Source organism: Notolepis coatsorum (assembly GCF_963971535.1).
Source record: "Notolepis coatsorum genome assembly, chromosome: 15".
In the NCBI taxonomy this organism is placed as follows: Eukaryota; Metazoa; Chordata; class Actinopteri; order Aulopiformes; family Paralepididae; genus Notolepis; species Notolepis coatsorum.
This window is the reverse complement of record NC_140179.1, coordinates 36,434,319-36,453,010: the sequence shown is the minus strand read 5'-3', so window position 1 is coordinate 36,453,010 and position 18,692 is coordinate 36,434,319. Positions and strand designations below refer to the sequence as shown.

General features: G+C 44.6%; 2 protein-coding genes across 3 annotated transcripts in view; both read right to left on the bottom strand.

The window, feature by feature from the left end:
• cep83 (centrosomal protein 83) overlaps positions 1 to 6,414 on the bottom strand; it is a 37,722-nt gene extending 31,308 nt beyond the window's left edge. The window contains exons 1-2 of one of the 2 annotated variants that reach the window (XM_084331179.1): positions 6,381 to 6,414; positions 2,507 to 2,666 (exon numbers count right to left, since the gene is read on the bottom strand). In XM_084331179.1, the coding sequence (XP_084187305.1) occupies positions 2,507 to 2,658 (152 nt within the window). In that variant the 5' untranslated portion in view covers positions 2,659 to 2,666; positions 6,381 to 6,414. Of the gene's footprint in view, positions 1 to 2,506; positions 2,667 to 2,918; positions 2,972 to 6,380 lie in introns of those variants that run through there. The other variant, XM_084331180.1, reaches the window with a different exon arrangement.
• A 2,081-nt stretch (positions 6,415 to 8,495) lies between these two features.
• Positions 8,496 to 9,211, bottom strand: LOC311241413 (group XIIA secretory phospholipase A2-like). Its single transcript, XM_084330230.1, has one exon. It carries the CDS (start codon positions 9,110 to 9,112, stop codon positions 8,525 to 8,527), a length of 588 nt encoding a protein of 195 aa, XP_084186356.1. The 5' UTR covers positions 9,113 to 9,211; the 3' UTR covers positions 8,496 to 8,524.
• Positions 9,212 to 18,692: the final 9,481 nt, after the last annotated feature.

The following is an 18,692-nucleotide window of genomic DNA, read 5'->3' as shown; positions in this document are numbered from 1 at the left end:
TGAGATGGGGTCCGGCTACCGATCGCGAGTGCCCGGACGGATTATGGATGAGCACTTCCTGTTTGGCGCGCCCCTCCCTCTTGGCCGATCTGCCACCGGATGGCGCTCTTGAACCGTTAGACAGTTGAGTGGAGCTCACCAGTACATCTCATGGCTCCGGAGGAGAAATATGATTTCGATCACAGATTTTTGAATTATTGATATCAAAGACGAGTTACGGCGTCTTCGGCAGAATGAGCATGGCTAGGAATGACGTCTAAACATGTCATCGGCAGGGCGGCTAGGTGGTGTAGTGGGCAAGGCACTCGCCACCAGTGTGGAGACGCTAGGATTCGCGTGTTCGAATCCAGCTCTCCACATTGTTTTCAGTTTAGCTGGTCGTCCGCAGTAATACACATTGGCCGTATTACGGGGAGGGAAAACTGAAGGGTGGGGATCGAACGTTGTGAACAAGCGACTCCTACAAGTCGGTTGGTGCGCCTGCGCAGTAGAATCAGGAAGTGTCGGGGGCAGCGTGAGCCTCCCACGCGTTACTCCTCGACACTGAGAGATCGAGCTGCGCAGGTGAAAAGATGCGACTGCTGTTACCTCAAGTACCGGAGGGGACTTGTGCTATGTATGACTTAGTCCACATTGCAGCCGGCTTGTGGGAGGCAAGAAACAGCGTTCGTGACAGGGGAGGGTTGAATTGGATGATACGAAATTGGGATGGGAGAAAATATAGAAAAATGGGAGAAAAAGTGGATCAAAAAAAAAAAACATGTCATCGGCGATTAAAGTGTTAATGTATCGTGTAATTTCAACGTGGAAATAAGGAATATCAAAATAAAAGCACACATTGTTTAGAAAATGAAATTACAGCACTATGTTATCAATGAAATGAATGAATATTATCAACAAAAGCAATGGAATTGTTTCTGTATACACATTTATAAAACGAGGCATATTTAGCCAAAATATGTTGCCAGAACATGAAGAAAATACATTCATGTGCTCTTTGGCAGAGATCCGCTTCTACTCTGAAAATCCGCCCTCACAGAGGTATGTTGATGCGAAGGGGACAAGCTTTATCAGCGCAGCATTAATACACAACACTGGGTACTCGTTCCGGACTGATATCCAGAACTTTGCAAGGACCTGTCCAGTGAACTTGACTTTCAGTAGCTCGTCGCACGAAAGATCATTGAGCGCTTCCTGCATTCTGTTCCTACAAAAAGCCATCAAGCTGAGTAAATACCCCCAAATCTCCGCTGATTATCCTGGAGTGCCACTAACGGAGTTTCGAGCTCATTATCAGCACATTTCTCTGTCAATGTGTTGTTTTTGTCTGCAAGGAAAATCTGCGCTTCTTCTCCGAGTTAACAAAGGCTAATACTCTGCCACCTCACTTCAGTGTGGTATAGTAGCTGGTTATGCGCAGAGGCAGAGCCCATTTCATCGCGGCCATTCGGCCAACCAGCAACGCTTCTGACAACAAACCTATCCAGGTTACACACAAAAGACCAGACCCCCCTCCCGTGATTATAAATGCGCAGGGTGTAGTGAGATGTGTATTGGAATACGTGTGTCGGCCTCCATTGATGAAGGGGCGAGACATGGCAAATACACACAGCTGCCGGGTGGAAAACTCGATCTGAGTTATTTTTTTTTGCCAATGGGTTGTTACCTACCCGCGACCCCACTTTGGGTCGCGACCCGTAGTTTGAGAACCGCTGTGGTAGGGTATATACTATAGCATCAACATTGTCAATACCTGGAGCTCACATTTTAACCATTGCCTCCTGAACCCACACACCTTACCCTAAACCAGGTTCATATCCTACTCCCTACCCCTACACATCTTACCCTAAACCAGCTTCATTATCCTACTCCCTTTCATTTTATAATAAATATGCATGATCAAGTTCAACAACGTGTGCATTTATTTTGATATTCCTTATTTCAACGTTGAAATTATTACGCGATACATAAGTGTGGGGTCACCAAAAAAATCCTAAATAAAATAGGGTGGAGGTATAAAAAAGTTTGAGAACCCCTGTACTATTCCATACCCCTACACCGGCTTATCCTAAACTGGGTTCATATCCTGAACCAGATGTGAATCCTACCACACACACACACGATGACCTTTTTATTTGACCACTATAGCATAGATGTTTGTTAGGGGGATTGGGTTTCTTCATTGAGCACTTATCCTTATTAGGGCACAAGTAATCTTGTGTTTTATTATAAACTATTTTATATAAATATAATACTTTATTTTGTGAATATTACATCACTGTAATATTCACAAGATATGCTTTGGTCTTTAATAACCACTAGGTTTGAGGAGGTCCTTCAGCATGACTGCATTAATCTGCAAGAACACAATAATCAGGGGAACCCAATCTAACAGATTTGTTGATTAAATTTACGATCCGATTAATGGACAACATGAGAGAGAGAGAGAGAGAGAGAGAGAGAGAGAGAGAGAGAGAGAAAGAAAGAGAGAGCTATTATTTAGTACCTGGTGTGTTGCTCCTTGATGGTCTGGTAGTTGGTCTTGTGGTGCTCACACCTCATCCTCGCGTCGATCAGCATCGTCTGCAGTTCATTCTCGGACCCCCCCGGCCCCATTGACTCGGTGGGACCCCCCAGCAAGGATGCAGAGGGGTTCATCTCTCAACCTCCTCAGTGGAGAAAAGGGGTACGGTAAATGAACCAATCTTCTTATAACAGTTTACTACAGACTCCAAGTCCTGTTATTGCAGGTGCAGCTTATCAGTTTCTTCTACACAAAACCTTGTTTCTATAAAGCTCACTCTGGGCTCATTTCTCAGATTGTCTGTACATTGTAGTGTACCACTCTCCGATTTGAATCGAATAAAACAATTTTCTTTGCTACCCCTTGACTGGATCTCAATTTCTCTTATGCTCACCGGACTTGATAAAACTATTTTCCACAACAGTAGACATAGTTGCATACGTCCTCGTCTGAAAAAACGGCAAACAAAAAAAGATAGTCAACAAAATATGGTTGTCTCCATCCACAGATATGAAATATTAGCTAGACTTCACGTCAACCTCCAAGAGAAAGTCAGTAAGTCTGTCCGAGGACACAATGCATGCACTCTCTCGATATGCAAGTTGTGTCTTATGTTTTCAGCGTTACCATGGTGGCCTTGTGTGAGTCCCCTAGAAATCACAACCGCCTGGCAGCCCAACTAGATGAGTCCCTGCCTGAACCCATCTCAAGTGATTACTCTAGTACTAGGGGGCAGCAACGCCCCCAGCTGAGTCTCTGTTGTGGATACGCAGAGGCAAAGATATGCGACTGTGTGCCTAATTGCAAACACACTGCACTTGACATCAAGCATCTCTTGTCCGTTTCTGAAGCACTTTCCATACACTGGACAATCAGCATGAACAAAACCAGATATCTCACTAAAGTCATTAGCTGCATGCGAGTATTTTCCATGTGTTATCCACAAACTACAAGAAGTGTTATAGCAGTCAATAAACACTAATGAATATGAGCCAAGGGTGAAATAGCTGTATATTTTGTGTAGTGTTTGGTCCTTATACTTTTACTGTATGAAGGAGGGTCATACACAGAACCAAGCATTTCACTATGAAGTACCTTATATGTGACAAATAAAACAAAACTTGAACCGGGTTAAAAAGGGAAACAACGTGCAGATTAAGAATTCCAGAATGAATGACTGACTTTATTTGACAATATAAAAATAACATGTGACAGAATGAATGCACAGTCAGGAGATACTGCCAAGGATGAACACAAAAAAGCTCAGAGCTTATTTCCATTGTGGTCCTTGTAGGGGAATGAGATGCTTAGACATGCATCATACAGACATGACATCACATATACCATTTACCATTTATATACATAACAGACTCATAAACATGCAAGGGTGCCTTTTTGCTGAGTGTCTAGTCTAGGTTAATTATAGTCCCTTTTGAGCCATGTCTTCAGGCTGGACTTGAATCTAACAGCATTGACTACGATGTTCAGGTCGCGTGAATATTAAAGGCAACCAACTTGTGTTCGGCTTTTCTCTGATTGGCCGCCTGGCCGCCGCGCCCCCCCCCCCCGCCCAGGCAAGCGCAGTCGTCCCACGTCCCAAATGAAATCCAAGGAGCGCAAGCGAGCGGCAGCGCGGGCAACCAACTTGTGTACCATGGGCTGCTGTTCCAACGCACTTGTGTTGGGCTGCTGTTTCACTCGTGTATAAACAAAGCCCATACAGTTATGAAATGCGCTGAACTAGAAAGCGTAACGTTATATTTCGCGTTTTTAACAACCAACTACCAGATTCACTCGTGTATAAACAAAGCCCATACAGTTATGAAATGCGCTGAACTAGAAAGCGTAACGTTATTATGTTTCGCGTTCCATTGATTAACGCCATTACCTGCTGTGCTGTAGGAAGCAGAGGTACAGTAAGTTACAGTAGGTGTAGGTTACATGTTTAATCAAAGCCCATACAATTTTTTAGATGAATGATTGTGGATATAATATAGAAAACACATCATTATGATATTGTCAGATGGCGCAAATATATATCTCCAGTGATAAAACCCAGTGCACTATGTCTCTATGATACACAGTGTGGATGGGCTTTCAGAGGGAGAGGCATGACTTCGCGACAGCCATATTAGACACTCACTGTACATCAGTGTGGAACTGTAACGTTATATGTTATTTCGCCCGTGGAGGCTGCTGAGCCTGAAGCGCCAGCGGGGCGACGCAGTGGTTTATCCCCGGCTTCCGTGCGCCGCCCCGCCGGCTTGATACAGCTTCAGCAGCAGCAGTGGCGGTGCTCTGTTGTAGGAAGCCCTTCAATGACAGCGGCGCGCTCTCATATTTTGCGAATGCATAAACTATATCTTAAATTATGGCTATGTGTCTAATATGGCTGTCGCTTATCAATGACTTCGCGACAGCCATATTAGACACATCGCCATAATTTAAGATATAGTTTATGCATTCGCAAATATGAGAGCTCTGTCATTGAAGTGGGTGGTGGCAGCATTACTAACAGTAGCGATTTTTATTGTTTTGTCATGACCAAACATAATCCCAACATAGATAGGAGGTGTACTGTATGTCAAATGTCGGTCATGTGGTGGAAGAGTTTAGTACAGTCACACAACAGAACACCGCTGTAGTACAGTCACACAACAGAACACCGCTGGTTCGACCAGCGCTCCTGCCGCGTCTCTCTTGCCGCAAGGGCGTGTGCTAGTGGATTGATTGATTGGTCGTGTGGCCAATCAGAGAAACGCTGAACGAAAGGCTGAACACAAGTTGGTTGCCTTTAATATTCACGCGTTCAGGTCACTGAGCAGACTGTTCCAATAGACAGCTGCTGAATACAAAAATGACTCCTTCCCAATCCCCATACAACTCCCGAATCTGACTGGCACAAAGTCAGTTGAGCTACGCCTAGTTGGGTATGCATGGGTGTCCCTGATTCGGTTGAAGTAGTTGTTGAAGTACACTGGTATGTTAATTTCCATGGCCTAAAACAGTTCAATAAAAATGTGTGAACATGAGCTACTCTCTCCCAAAGCCAGAAACCAGAGAAGACTCAAACTTGTGACATCATCGGGTATAAAGTCTGGAGCGGCTCTACTAGTAACGGAATGTTTGAGTAACTTAACGTTACTATAACATCCCTCCCAATGCAATGTCTGTGGACTAGAGCAGCTTCAAACTTTATGAGTAATTGAAAATGGGGGACTTTGATTGATCTTGAACTTTATTAACAGATTGCAGAATGGGTACAGTACAGCTCAATACACACAATTGTTAAGGGGATGCAGACCAGAGAAATACTATCGTCTTGTTTACATCAGGGTCGCCCGTTTTCAATTCATCTATACATTACAGATAGACATTACTGCTACATCTATACATTTATGACATAGCAGATTTACAACTACAGTACTGTTTGTGATACAAAAAGAGTCCAAGAAAGAGAGTATATACATTTGACGAAGAAACTGTACATTGCTAACCCTGATGTAAACAAGTGTATTGAGCCGTACTGCATTGTACCCATTCTGCAATCTGTTAATAAAACTTTTCAATCAATCAATCAATAGGTGAATCAAAATGCTGTAAACACACGCGAACTGCTCTGCTTTGTTTTCAAACGTGGCGCTCTCTGTCCCGCCCGCCGAGCAGCTGACCGCGAGCAAACTAGCAACATTAGCCTCTTAGCAAAACCCTTCCGCGTTAACTAGCGACACAGTTAGCTAATAATCAGCCACGTTCGTGTTTGTGCCTAACAGCGGCTGTCGACATACTTCATATTAAATTGAAATCGTATTTTGCAGACTGTATTATTAACTAGTTGCAGTCTAAAGTCTCTCACCTCCCCGTGCTGAACTCGGCTCCCTGCTTCCAACTCGGTTGCTCTCAATAATAGCATGCAGCTGCAGAGCCGCAGAGCCAGCGGCGCTGTGACGCTCAGCAGTCAGCATGGCTGAATTGGAGTATTGCACTGTGCGGGCACCGCTGTGAGATCCGCGCGAGGCCAGATATCTTGAATGAATGCGTTTATTTATTTCGAACATAAATTGAAAATAAATAATAATAAAAAAAAACTAGACAATTCCACGCAGGGAAATTGTGAAAGTGTGGGTGATGCCTGTGCACAGCTGGCCAACAGGAGAGAGGGTCTGTATTGTCTCTTTCCACAGCAAACTGGTAGGCAAGGCACCTTGGTTGAGAAATGCAGGCTTCAATCTATGTTGTTTAGTCTATTTGTTCAGTACTGTTTCAAGATGCACAATGAGATCTTCTGAGAGAATTGTTGAATACACAAATGTTCTAGAATGTTTGATTATGACATACTGTGATTGATTGATTGATTGATTGATTGATTGATTGATTGATTGAAAACTTTATTAACAGATTGCAGAATGGGTACAGCACAGTACAGCTCAATACATACAATTGTTAAGGGGATGCAGACCAGAGAAAGACTTTCGTCTTGTTTACATCAGGGTCCCCCATTTTCAATTAATCATAACATATGACATACACGACATACAGATACAGCACAAATGCTCTTTTTCAGCGACACCCTGCTTCACATCATAGTTGAGAAGATAACGTCGGAGAGTGAAAACATCACAATAGTCATTCATACTGTATCGGTTTTGCCCATAGTAGGACGGACCCGTAAGCCAAATTCATCCCTCCACACCATCATCTCCACAAGGTTCCAGAAAATGATTATATATTTTATTTTGGTCTATTTTGATGCAATTTAACTATGTGAGAAGGGATTTTTAAACTAACCTGACTATTACAAGGTGCAAACACAGTATTATACCTAAAATACTGTTACATTTATTAAAATACTATTATTATTTGGCCCGTGACCAACTACTGGTGTTACCTTTTGGCCCTTTGCCCTCCATGTCAAAAGGTTTGGGCACCCCTGCTGTATATTCTCTCATTGGATTAACATCTAGTGAACTCCAATTTCCCCAAGTGGATCAATAAAGGAATATCTTATATTATCTTAAATTGTAACACATTTGACTATTCCCAATTTTCTTGGGACGCCCCTGGAAACCCCGTTCAAAAACAAGTTGGCAGCGGGTGTAATTTTTGCATTGTCTTCTGCCTCGTCCGTTGTCTTCTGCCTCGTCCATTGTCTTCTGCCTCGTCCGTTGTCTTCTGCCTCGTCCGTTGTCTTCTGCCTCGTCCATTGTCTTCTGCCTCGTCGGTGTCTTCTGCCTCGTCGGTGTCTTCTGCCTCGTCCAGTGTCTTCTGCCTCGTCCGTTGTCTTCTGCCTCGTCCATTGTCTTCTGCCTCGTTGGTGTCTTCTGCCTCATCGGTGTCTTCTGCCTCGTCCAGTGTCTTCTGCCTCGTCGGTGTCTTCTGCCTCGTCCAGTGTCTTCTGCCTCGTCCAGTGTCTTCTGCCTTGTCGGTGTCTTCTGCCTCGTCCGGTGTCTTCTGCCTCGTCCAGTGTCTTCTGCCTCGTCCAGTGTCTTCTGCCTCATCCAGTGTCTTCTGCCTTGTCGGTGTCTTCTGCCTCGTCGGTGTCTTCTGCCTCATCGGTGTCTTCTGCCTCGTCCAGTGTCTTCTGCCTCGTCGGTGTCTTCTGCCTCGTCCAGTGTCTTCTGCCTCGTCCAGTGTCTTCTGCCTTGTCGGTGTCTTCTGCCTCGTCCGGTGTCTTCTGCCTCGTCCGGTGTCTTCTGCCTCGTCCAGTGTCTTCTGCCTCGTCGGTGTCTTCTGCCTCGTCCGGTGTCTTCTGCCTCGTCCAGTGTCTTCTGCCTCGTCGGTGTCTTCTGCCTCGTCCAGTGTCTTCTGCCTCGTCCAGTGTCTTCTGCCTCGTCCAGTGTCTTCTGCCTCGTCCAGTGTCTTCTGCCTCGTCGGTGTCTTCTGCCTCGTCCAGTGTCTTCTGCCTCGTCCAGTGTCTTCTGCCTCGTCCAGTGTCTTCTGCCTCGTCGCCGTCGGTGTCTTCTGCCTTGTCTGTGTCACAGTTCTGTTTGTGCTAGAGGTTCATAGTTCTTTCTTCTCTTCATAGTGACAGATACAGGAGTCTCGTTGGCTGTCCAGGTAGGGTTTACATCCCATATGCATGACGGCGTCAAACAGCAAGGTCACAGCTGACTCACATGCTTGGACACTATGGGCCAATCCCAGAGTCTTTTGCACGTTCCTGCAGATGGTCTCTAGGCATTCTTGGAACTGCTCGTCACAGTCGTGTTTCTCACGACCACAGGTGTCATAGCAACGGTCATGCTGGTTACAACATCTAGTCATGGACGGGATGCCTACATCAAACTGAAATCCAAACAGTGGAGACCCACATCCGTTGGGTGGGGGTGGCCTGTAACCAGGACGAGGCGCTGGCTTGTAACCATCACTGCATGTATAATGGCATAGCCCATCAGATCCACCAAATAAATCCAGTGCAACATTTAGATATGTGTCAATCTTGTGAATTCCATTGCGAATGGTTTTTAAAGTCGTTCGCCAGTCTGGAGTGTCCGGTTCTTGATGTTGACTGTGTGAGGACACACACGGGATAAACCCATAGGAATATAAACCTAAGAGAAAAAGAAAGATAACCCTATAGTAGTCCATACTAGTCCACTTGTCGCAAGAAGCAGAAATCCTGTGGCACGTGAAATGAAATCGCTGAATTATTCCGCCAAACGCCGGTTTGATATCATTTCAATCAGACATGCAATTCTCTTCCAACATCACAAATGTTCTAGAATGTTCTATTATGACATCATAGTGTGACATCACAAATGTTCTACAATGTTTGATTATGACATCATACTGTGACATCACAAATGTTCTAGAATGTTCTATTATGACATCATACTGTGACATCACAAATGTTCTAGAATGTTCTATTATGACATCATAGTGTGACATCACAAATGTTCTAGAATGTTTGATTATGACATCATACTGTGACATCACAAATGTTCTAGAATGTTCTATTATGACATCACAAATGTTCTAGAATGTTCTATTATGACATCATACAGTGACATCACAACAGAACATGTGATAATATAAATAATATGTTTTGTAAGGCTGTCCCCGAAGCCTGTTTTTGGGATTCAAACTTCGCCAGGGTTCTTCGAACAGACGTTCGAACCTTCGTTTTTAATTAAAAAATTTAAATAAAAAAAAATAGACAATTAGACAAATAGACAAAAAATAGACAATTCCGCACGGGGAAATTGTGAAAGTGTGGGTGATGCCTGTGCACCTCCGGCCAACGGGAGAGGGTCTGTATTGTCTCTATGACAAACGGTTCAAAAGATACAAAAAGGGGGCGCGGCCTAAGGACGTGGTCAATATAGACCAATGAAAGAGGATATCCCTACTGAGTACAATGGTACAATCCGCAAGTCTCTACGACAAACGGTTACATTTAGAGGAGAGTCTAACTTCAAGAAACAGGCTGTTCATTCAACAATGTATGTATATTTCAGTTTGTGGAGTGAATATGAGTTGCATAAGATAATAGAGTGTGAAGGTATACTGAATACTGTCTATCTGTATGTCATGTATGTGTATGTCATTATATTATGTTATGATTAATTGAAAATGGGGGACCCTGATGTAAGCAAGACGAAAGTCTTTCTCTGGTCTGCATCCCCTTAACAATTGTGTGTATTGAGCCGTACTGTATTGTACCCATTCTGCAATCTGTTAATAAAGTTTTCAATCAATCAATCAATCAATCAAGGGGGTAGGAATACATACATTTACACTTCATCCTCCTACTCCTGCTTGTTTGTTTTTTAATTTTATTACTTGTTTTTTATTATTATTTATTTTCAATTTATGTTCGAAATAAATAATAAACGCATTCATTCAAGATATTGTGTGATCAAAAGTATAGTTAATTTACTCATACAGTAACAGTATGTACATCCTCTGGCCTCGCGCGGATCTCACACAGCTGTGCCCGCACAGTGCAATACTCCAATTCAGCCATTAGGTGGGGTGGCGCTGCTGAGCGGCCCTCACAGCGCGGACGTCAGAGCGCGGCCCTGAGAGCGCCGCTGGCTCTGCGGCTCTGCAGCTGCATGCTTCTCGTTGCTCTGGCAATCTGAAAATAGTATCTAGCTGCAGAACGACAGCACCCACACTCTCAGGACCCACACGTTACGCCCCGAGCACACTGCTCACGAATGAATTTCACGCGCGGCTCCCTCGTGAGATCGCGCGCCTGGTCACTGCAGCACTGCAACACTGGCACACTGGACCTACGACTTGAGCGTGCGGAAGCGCACCGAGGAAGGCACATTACATTGGGACAGCTGTAAATGCCTAGTCTATATGCAAAGTCAGTCATTTTAGAATGATGATCAGTGTGACTGTACTCCTGAAAGAGCAGCGTGGAGCCCCAGCAGCAGCAAGAGCTCTCTCTCTCTCCCTCTCTCTCTCTCTCCCTCTCGCTCTCTCTCTCCCTCTCTCTATCTCCCCCCCTCTTCCCCCCCTCTCTATCTGTCTCTGTCGCACAGACAGGCAACCAGATATAGACAGATAGACAAACAAACAAACAAACAAACAAACAGACAGACAGCCAGACAGACAGGCAAGTGACAGATAGACAAACAAACAGACAGGGTACTAACTATAGTAATATTGTTTATTTGCATTGGGAAAGATAGACACATTAGCTGGCTGAACAACATCTATTGAAAGATAGAGAGAAAACGAGAGAGAAAGAGAGAAAGAAAGAGCTGTACTGTAGTGTATACCCATTCTGCAATCTGTTAATAAAATATACAATGATATAAGCCTACTGGTTGCTGTTCAATCATAATTAGCTGTCAGGAAACAAATAAAACGTTTGTCATTATAGGTGACAAGGTGGATTGACTTAATGACTGCTATATCCTGCTGTTATTATTATTATTATTATTATTATTATTATTATTATTATTATTATTATTATTATTATTATTATTATTATGCAACATTGTAATAGTTATAGGCAGTGGTGCGTTATTGAAATCATCTGGGGTGACACGCACCATGTGCACGCGCGCTCCCTGCGCGTGCGCGCGCTCCCGCGAATGCGCATTTAATGTCCCCTCGCTTGGGCACAGACTAAAGACAGTGCCTAATTGCCTCTATGAATGGAATGTAACACGTCTTCACAACAAGGTTAGGTGTGAATGTGTCTGAGAACGTATTTAACACACCTGACGACCGGAGCTATTGATATGCAAATAGCGAGTGAGGTCCCACACCGTGGGACCCCGTCCCATGAACAACGCATGCCTGGTTATAGGTATAAACAAACATACAGACAGGGGGGGTTGGGCGTTTATTTGCAGATACAGACACAGCTGGTTGAACAACATCTATATCTGTGGTAATATTGCAGATATTCAATTGTATTTCTGTGACAATGCGCGTGGCGCGCCGCCTCAAATAGGATCGAGGCGAAAAAATAGCTTGCCGCTCGCGAGCCGTTCGCGAGGCGCGCTCCCGCTCGCGGCCAGTGTGCCTAGTGCCTACTATCGTCCGTTAACATGGGAGCGGAAGTGAAGAGGCAGCCGCCCGTCCGGCCGTTCGTGAGCAGTGTGCTCGGGGCGTTAAGGACCCTCGCTTCCATTGGCTGATTTGGGTCACGTGACCGTCCCACCCAATGGCTGAATTGGAGTATTGCACTGCGGGCATTGGCTGATCTGGGTCACGTGACCGTCCCACCCAATGGCTGAATTGGAGTATTGCACTGCGGGATTGATTGATTGATTGATTGAAAACTTTATTAACAAATTGCAGAATGGGTATACGTGACCTTCACAGGCCCGGATTTGGGTCACGTGACCGTCCCACCCAATGGCTGAATTGGAGTATTGCACTGCGGGATTGATTGATTGATTGAAAACTTTATTAACAGATTGTAGAATGGGATTGATTGATTGATTGAAAACTGTATTAACAGATTGCAGAATTGGTACAGTGACCGTCACAGGCCCGGATTGATTGATTGATTGATTGAAAACTGTATTAACAGATGGCAGAATGGGTACAGTGTCCGTCACAGGCCCAGATTGATTGAAAACTTTATTAACAGATTGCAGAATGGGTACAGTGTCCGTCACAGGCCCGGATTGATTGATTGATTGATTGAAAACTTTATTAACAGTAACAGAATGGGTACAGTGACCGTCACAGGCCCGGATTGATTGATTAATTGATTGATTGAAAACTTTATTAACAGATTGCAGAATGGGTACAGTGACCGTCACAGGCCCGGATTGATTGATTGATTGAAAACTTTATTAACAGATTGTAGAATGGGTACAGTGACCGTCACAGGCCCGGATTGATTGATTGATTGATTGAAAACTTTATTAACAGATTGCAGAATGGGTACAGTGTCTGTCACAGGCCCGGATTGATTGATTGATTTAAAACTTTATTAACAGATTGCAGAATGGGTACAGTGACCGTCACAGGCCCGGATTGATTGATTGATTGAAAACTTTATTAACAGATTGCAGAATGGGTACAGTGACCGTCACAGGCCCGGATTGATTGATTGAAAACTTTATTAACAGATTGCAGAATGGGTACAGTGACCGTCACAGGCCCGGATTGATTGATTGATTGAAAACTTTATTAACAGATTGCAGAATGGGTACAGTGACCGTCACAGGCCCGGATTGATTGATTGAAAACTTTATTAACAGATTGCAGATGGGTACAGTGACCGTCACAGGCCCGGATTGATTGATTGAAAACTTTATTAACAGATTGTAGAATGGGTATAGTGACCGTCACAGGCCCGGATTGATTGATTGATTGATTGATTGATTGAAAACTTTATTAACAGATTGCAGAATGGGTACAGTGACCGTCACAGGCCCGGATTGATTGATTGATTTGTGTCCCAGGCCTGGGAAGGCAGAGCCTCAGATATCAACATTGTCAGGGAGTGTGGATTTATAAATCCTGCGCTGCACATGCCCGGATTCAGATCCTGGCAGACAGGGGTTTCACACTCGAGGATGACTTTGCATCTGTTTGCGGTGCACAACTCATTCTACCCCCATTTACGAGGAACAAGAAGCAGCTGTCTGCAGAGGAGGTGGAGAGAGCCCGGAAAATCTCATCAGTGCGGATCCACATTGAGAGGGTGATTGGACTAGTCAAGAACCGATACACAATACTAAAGGGTCCAGTTCCACTAGGGTTGAAGACAGACATTTAAAAAAACACCTTAAAAATCATATAAGAAAAAGTGGTACTGTCAGTTAAGTAAACATAATGGGTGATTGAGAAGATGGGTATGTGTGATTGTTGAACTTAGATTTTTAATATATTTGTATATTGTATTGAGATGTGTTGTTGTGCTTTAAGTGAACATATATGCCTTGAAACATGATTGAGTAGATGGGTATGTGTGATTGGTGAACTTAGATATTTTATTATATAATATTTGTATGTGTTATTGAGGTGTATTGTATTGTTTTATTGTATTGTATTGTATTAATTGCATTGTATTGATTTTATTGTATTGTATTGATTTGTGTGGACCCCAGTAATAGTAGCCTATGCCTGTGGCAATGGCTAATGGGGATCCGAATAAACTAAACTAAATACCACACATTGCTCAGGCGCTGTGTGATCGTGGCCACATTGACATAATGCCAGTCTTCCTCACTGACTGACTTGAGTCGTCTGTATTGGTCGTCACACAGACTCCTCAATCTGTCATCATCTAGAGACCTGTACTCCTCCTTGTACAAGGAGCGTAGAGTCTGTGGAACTTGTGGTGTTCCGTGATAACACAGCCAATATTAACGAATACACTGAAACGGTGCTTGACTTTGTCTGTACTCTGGTAGAAGAAACAATCCCCTCTACCACAATTAGAATTTACCCAAATCAAAAACCCTGGGTAGATAAATCCGTCCGTGAGGCTCTGAAAGTGCGCACCTCAGCCTACAACGCCGGGCTTGTGACAGGCAACATGAATGAACACAAGACGGCGAGATACAACGTCAGGAGAGCAGTAATAGAGTAAAAACGGCATTACAGGGATAAAGTTGAACAGGCTGACTCTAGAGGTATGTGGCAGGGCCTCAGAACGATGACAGATTACAAAGGCACCTCCCTCAAACTGAACAGTGACATCTCCTTAGCAAATGATCTCAATACCTTCTATGCGAGGTTTGAGGCTGTGAATAACAACACCAGCCTACAAACCACTACAATGGGGGGGGGGGTCTGCTGATGGAGATTCAGTGTTCAGAATAACAGAACATGAGGTGAGGAGGACCTTTAAGAAAGTGAATATCAGGAAGGCAGCAGGACCGGACGGCATCCCCGGCCGCGTCCTAAAAGTCTGTGCCGACCAACTGGCCCCGGTATTCACTGACATATTTAACCTGTCCTTAGAACAGGCTGTCATCCCCACCTGTCTGAAGAAGTCCACCATCATCCCTGTACCCAAAAAATCTACGCCCGCTTGCCTCAACGACTACCGCCCTGTAGCTCTCACCTCCATAGCCATGAAGTGCTTTGAGAAGCTAGTGAAGGGCTACATCTGTTCCTCCCTCCCCATCAACCTGGACCCCCTGTAATTTGCATACCGCCCCAACAGGTCCACGGAGGACTCCATAGCCCATGTGCTGCACACAGCAGCATCACACCTGGACAAGAGGCAGGGGAACTATGTGAGAATGCTGTTCATCAACTACAGCTCAGCATTCAATACCATAGTCCCCTCAAAACTCATAGCCAAGCTCAAGGACCTGGGCTTGAACTATGACCTCTGCCAGTGGGTCTTGGACTTCCTGACGGGTAGACCCCAGGTGGTAAGAGCAGGCAACTGCACCTCTTCATCCATCACGCTCAACATAGGGGGCCCCCAGGGCTGTGTTCTGAGCCCCCTCCTCTACTCCCTGTACACACATGACTGTGTGGCACAGCGGAACAACAACACAATCATCAAATTTGCTGATGACACAGTAGTGGTGGGCCTGATCTCTGCCAATGACGAGTGAACAGTTTCAAGTACCTAGGAGTCCACATAACCGAGGACTTGACATGGACCACACACATTGACAGTGTTGTGAAGAAGGCACGGCAACGCCTCTACTTCCTCAGGCGCCTGAGGAAGTTCCAAGTCAGTCAGAAGATCCTTAAGAACTTCTACTCATGCACAATAGAGAGCATCCCGACTGGCAATATCACCTCCTGGTTTGGGAATACCTTCTGTATGACAACTAATAAAGAAACTTGAAACTTGGGTAGCAACTGGCGTCTGCGCAATGAAGCGTGCCTGGAAATCAGTGAAAGAACACAGGCCCACAGGCTTAGGGGCCTTTCTCACTCACCCATTCGGTTCCGTTCCGAGATCTGATGCGAACTCCCCCCCCCCCCCTCTCCCCCCTCTAGTTTGTGTACACACTCAGTCTTGGTGCGCTCTGGGTTTTGTTTACGGTTTGCGTTTTGAGCTTGTAATCTTGCCGTAGGCGATGATGTCACGCTCGAAAATGTAAACAGGAAGACACGTGGAGACTGGATGCTGATATAAAATAAAACAAATAACCAATAAATATGAAGTTATATTTGAACCTCTGTTGTCAAGCCTTGTCAATATAACCCACCCCCTTTTCTCACAAATGGATGGTGTTGTAGAGTTCGCTTTTGAGCGTTTCCCAGGACTAACGCCTAGTACTAGTCTAGTATAGCCACTGTAGCACTTATTTTTCAGCAAAGAACGTGCAATAAACAAAACGGATACATTCACTGTGTGTTCTGCCTCTCATTTGTTGATGAAACAAAACTAACATCAACACAATTGAACACCAAAAGCGGAGTTAGTCTCATAGGCGCTGATTTTGTTAGCTTACATGCTAACGTGAATGGAATATGCCAGTATAATAGTATAGCATTGTGGCAAACGCTAAGCTAACGGCTAACGCTAGTTAGCTTAGCCTGTTCAGCAGCTAAAATTATCCCATCGCTCGTGGCAAATATAATTGCATGTCATTGATCTACTGGTCGACCACGGCCGACTGGTTGGGCACCACTGGTCTAATAGAAATAAATGCATTCGAACAAGAAACCAATGTATAGACATAGCATGGCAAACAAAATTGCCAGGCCTAATGCGAGCCAGAAGTGCTGTGCTTTGTAACGTGGCTTCATGTTTTCATCCACTGAGCTGTGAGGCTCCACACGCTTCTTTTTGGTTGAGGTCTGAACTCTCAAATTGCCCATAAATATCGTTTTTGTGGGTATTGTCCAGTTGTTGCTGTGTGGTTTTATCTGCCCAAAATTCAAGCAAGCATGAAAAGCATTACAGTAACGACGTTGTGTGTGTCACGCCCCCCGCTCCCACTGGCCCGCACCCGAGACCACCTATTTCAAGCGTCCCAGGTTCAGCGGGGGGTAATACGAATCAGCGCCGCTTCGCACCCAAAAGGGGTGTGTCCGTCTGAGTGAGAACATTCCCCCCCGTCCCCAGGGGTGCTGATTTGACCCCGATTGGTGAGTGAGAAAGGCCCCTTAGAGCAGTGATTCCCAACCTGGGGGTCCGCCAGGGGGCGCAGGGGGTCCGCCAGACCACAGATGATTTGAGGTATTTTTTTTTTTTTGAATTTTTTTCTTTCAGAGAAATATTTAATTAGCATATTTTTATCATCAGAAGCATGAATAGTCTCTCCACTACAATAAAAAATAAAGATAAATAAATAAACATCTAGACATTAACAGTAGGCTACCGGGTAGCCGCTAAAACGCGAATCAGTTGACTGTATCACTTTCCGTAGCTAGCCTAGCACGCTAGTTAACTTTCTCGGCTCGTCAGCAGTCAGCCGCCAGAGGCGAAAATGTGTGACAAACGAAAAGGAGATGACGGCAGCTCATCTGCAAAAAAAGTTAGGACCTACAGCAATCGTGAAAATTACATCACCATGGGCTTCACTGAGGGACCAGACAAACGACCTGAGTGTGTGATTTGTGGAGAAAAGTTGGCAAACTCGAGCCTGAAGCCCAGCAAGCTGAAGAGACATCAGGCGTCTAAGCACCCAGAAATCGTTGGGAAGGATCCAGACTTTTTTCGGAGGAAAGAAGTCTCTCAAGGCGAACAAGCCCGTTGATTTGAGTTAGAGTAGCGTGGAGCAGGGGTGGCAGTGATTTACAGAAGGCTACCGAAGCCTCCTTTGAGTGTTCGCTTTTAATTGCAAAAGCAAAGAAACCGCACAATATTGGCGAGCAGCTCATCAAACCAGCCTGCATCAAAATGGTTTAGAAACTGTGCGGCCCACAGGTGGCGGATAAACTAAAATCAGTACCACTCTCGAACAATGTAGTGAAAGACCGAATTGATAAGATGTCAAGTGATTGCGAGCAGCAGCTGTCAGAAAAGCTTAGAAAGGGTCCATTTGCCATACAACTTGATGAAACTACAACAGTCGCAGACGAGGCTGTGCTCATCGTTTATGTGCAGTATATCGAAAATGAGGATCTGAAGCAGGACATTCTCATGTCAGTCAACCTTACTACCACCACTCGAGGTGAGGATATTTTTACTGCAGTGGATTCTTACTTCATTCAACATAAATGCAAACCGTTCACCATTAGGGCCTGATTTGAGAGGATGAATACAGGATTTGAATATTGGCCAACATTTTTAAATACATATGGTGCAAGATGAGATTTGTTGATTGAAGGCACAAGTCAAAGAAGCATAGTGGGTCTAATTATGATGCATATGCCTGTGTATAAGCAGTTTGTTATTAAAATGACAAAAAAAAGTATTAAAATTACAAAAAAAGGTATTTTATGGTATTTTATTAGGAGGGGGGTCCAGGAACTTCATCAGAGATGTTTGGGGGTCCCTGGGGGAAAAAAGGTTGGGAACCCCTGCCTTAGAGGACACTGAAGCCAAGGTGTCCATAAAGGCCTGCTGTTCTCTCTCTGTGGGATTTGGGGTCGGTGGCTTCTTCTCCTTGACGTCTTGCTTACAGGAATCCTTGTAAAAGGCAATATCACAGATCCTTGCTGGCTGGACCGACTTTGTGAAGCACTGATTCCATTGGCAGGATTCATCTGTGCCCACGGTCCTGGTGTAGCCGAGGCAGACGGCGGCCTCCACCTTGAAGAGCAAGGCTGCTACATGGCTGCATGTTTCGCCTAAGCTGAATAAATAATATGAAACCAT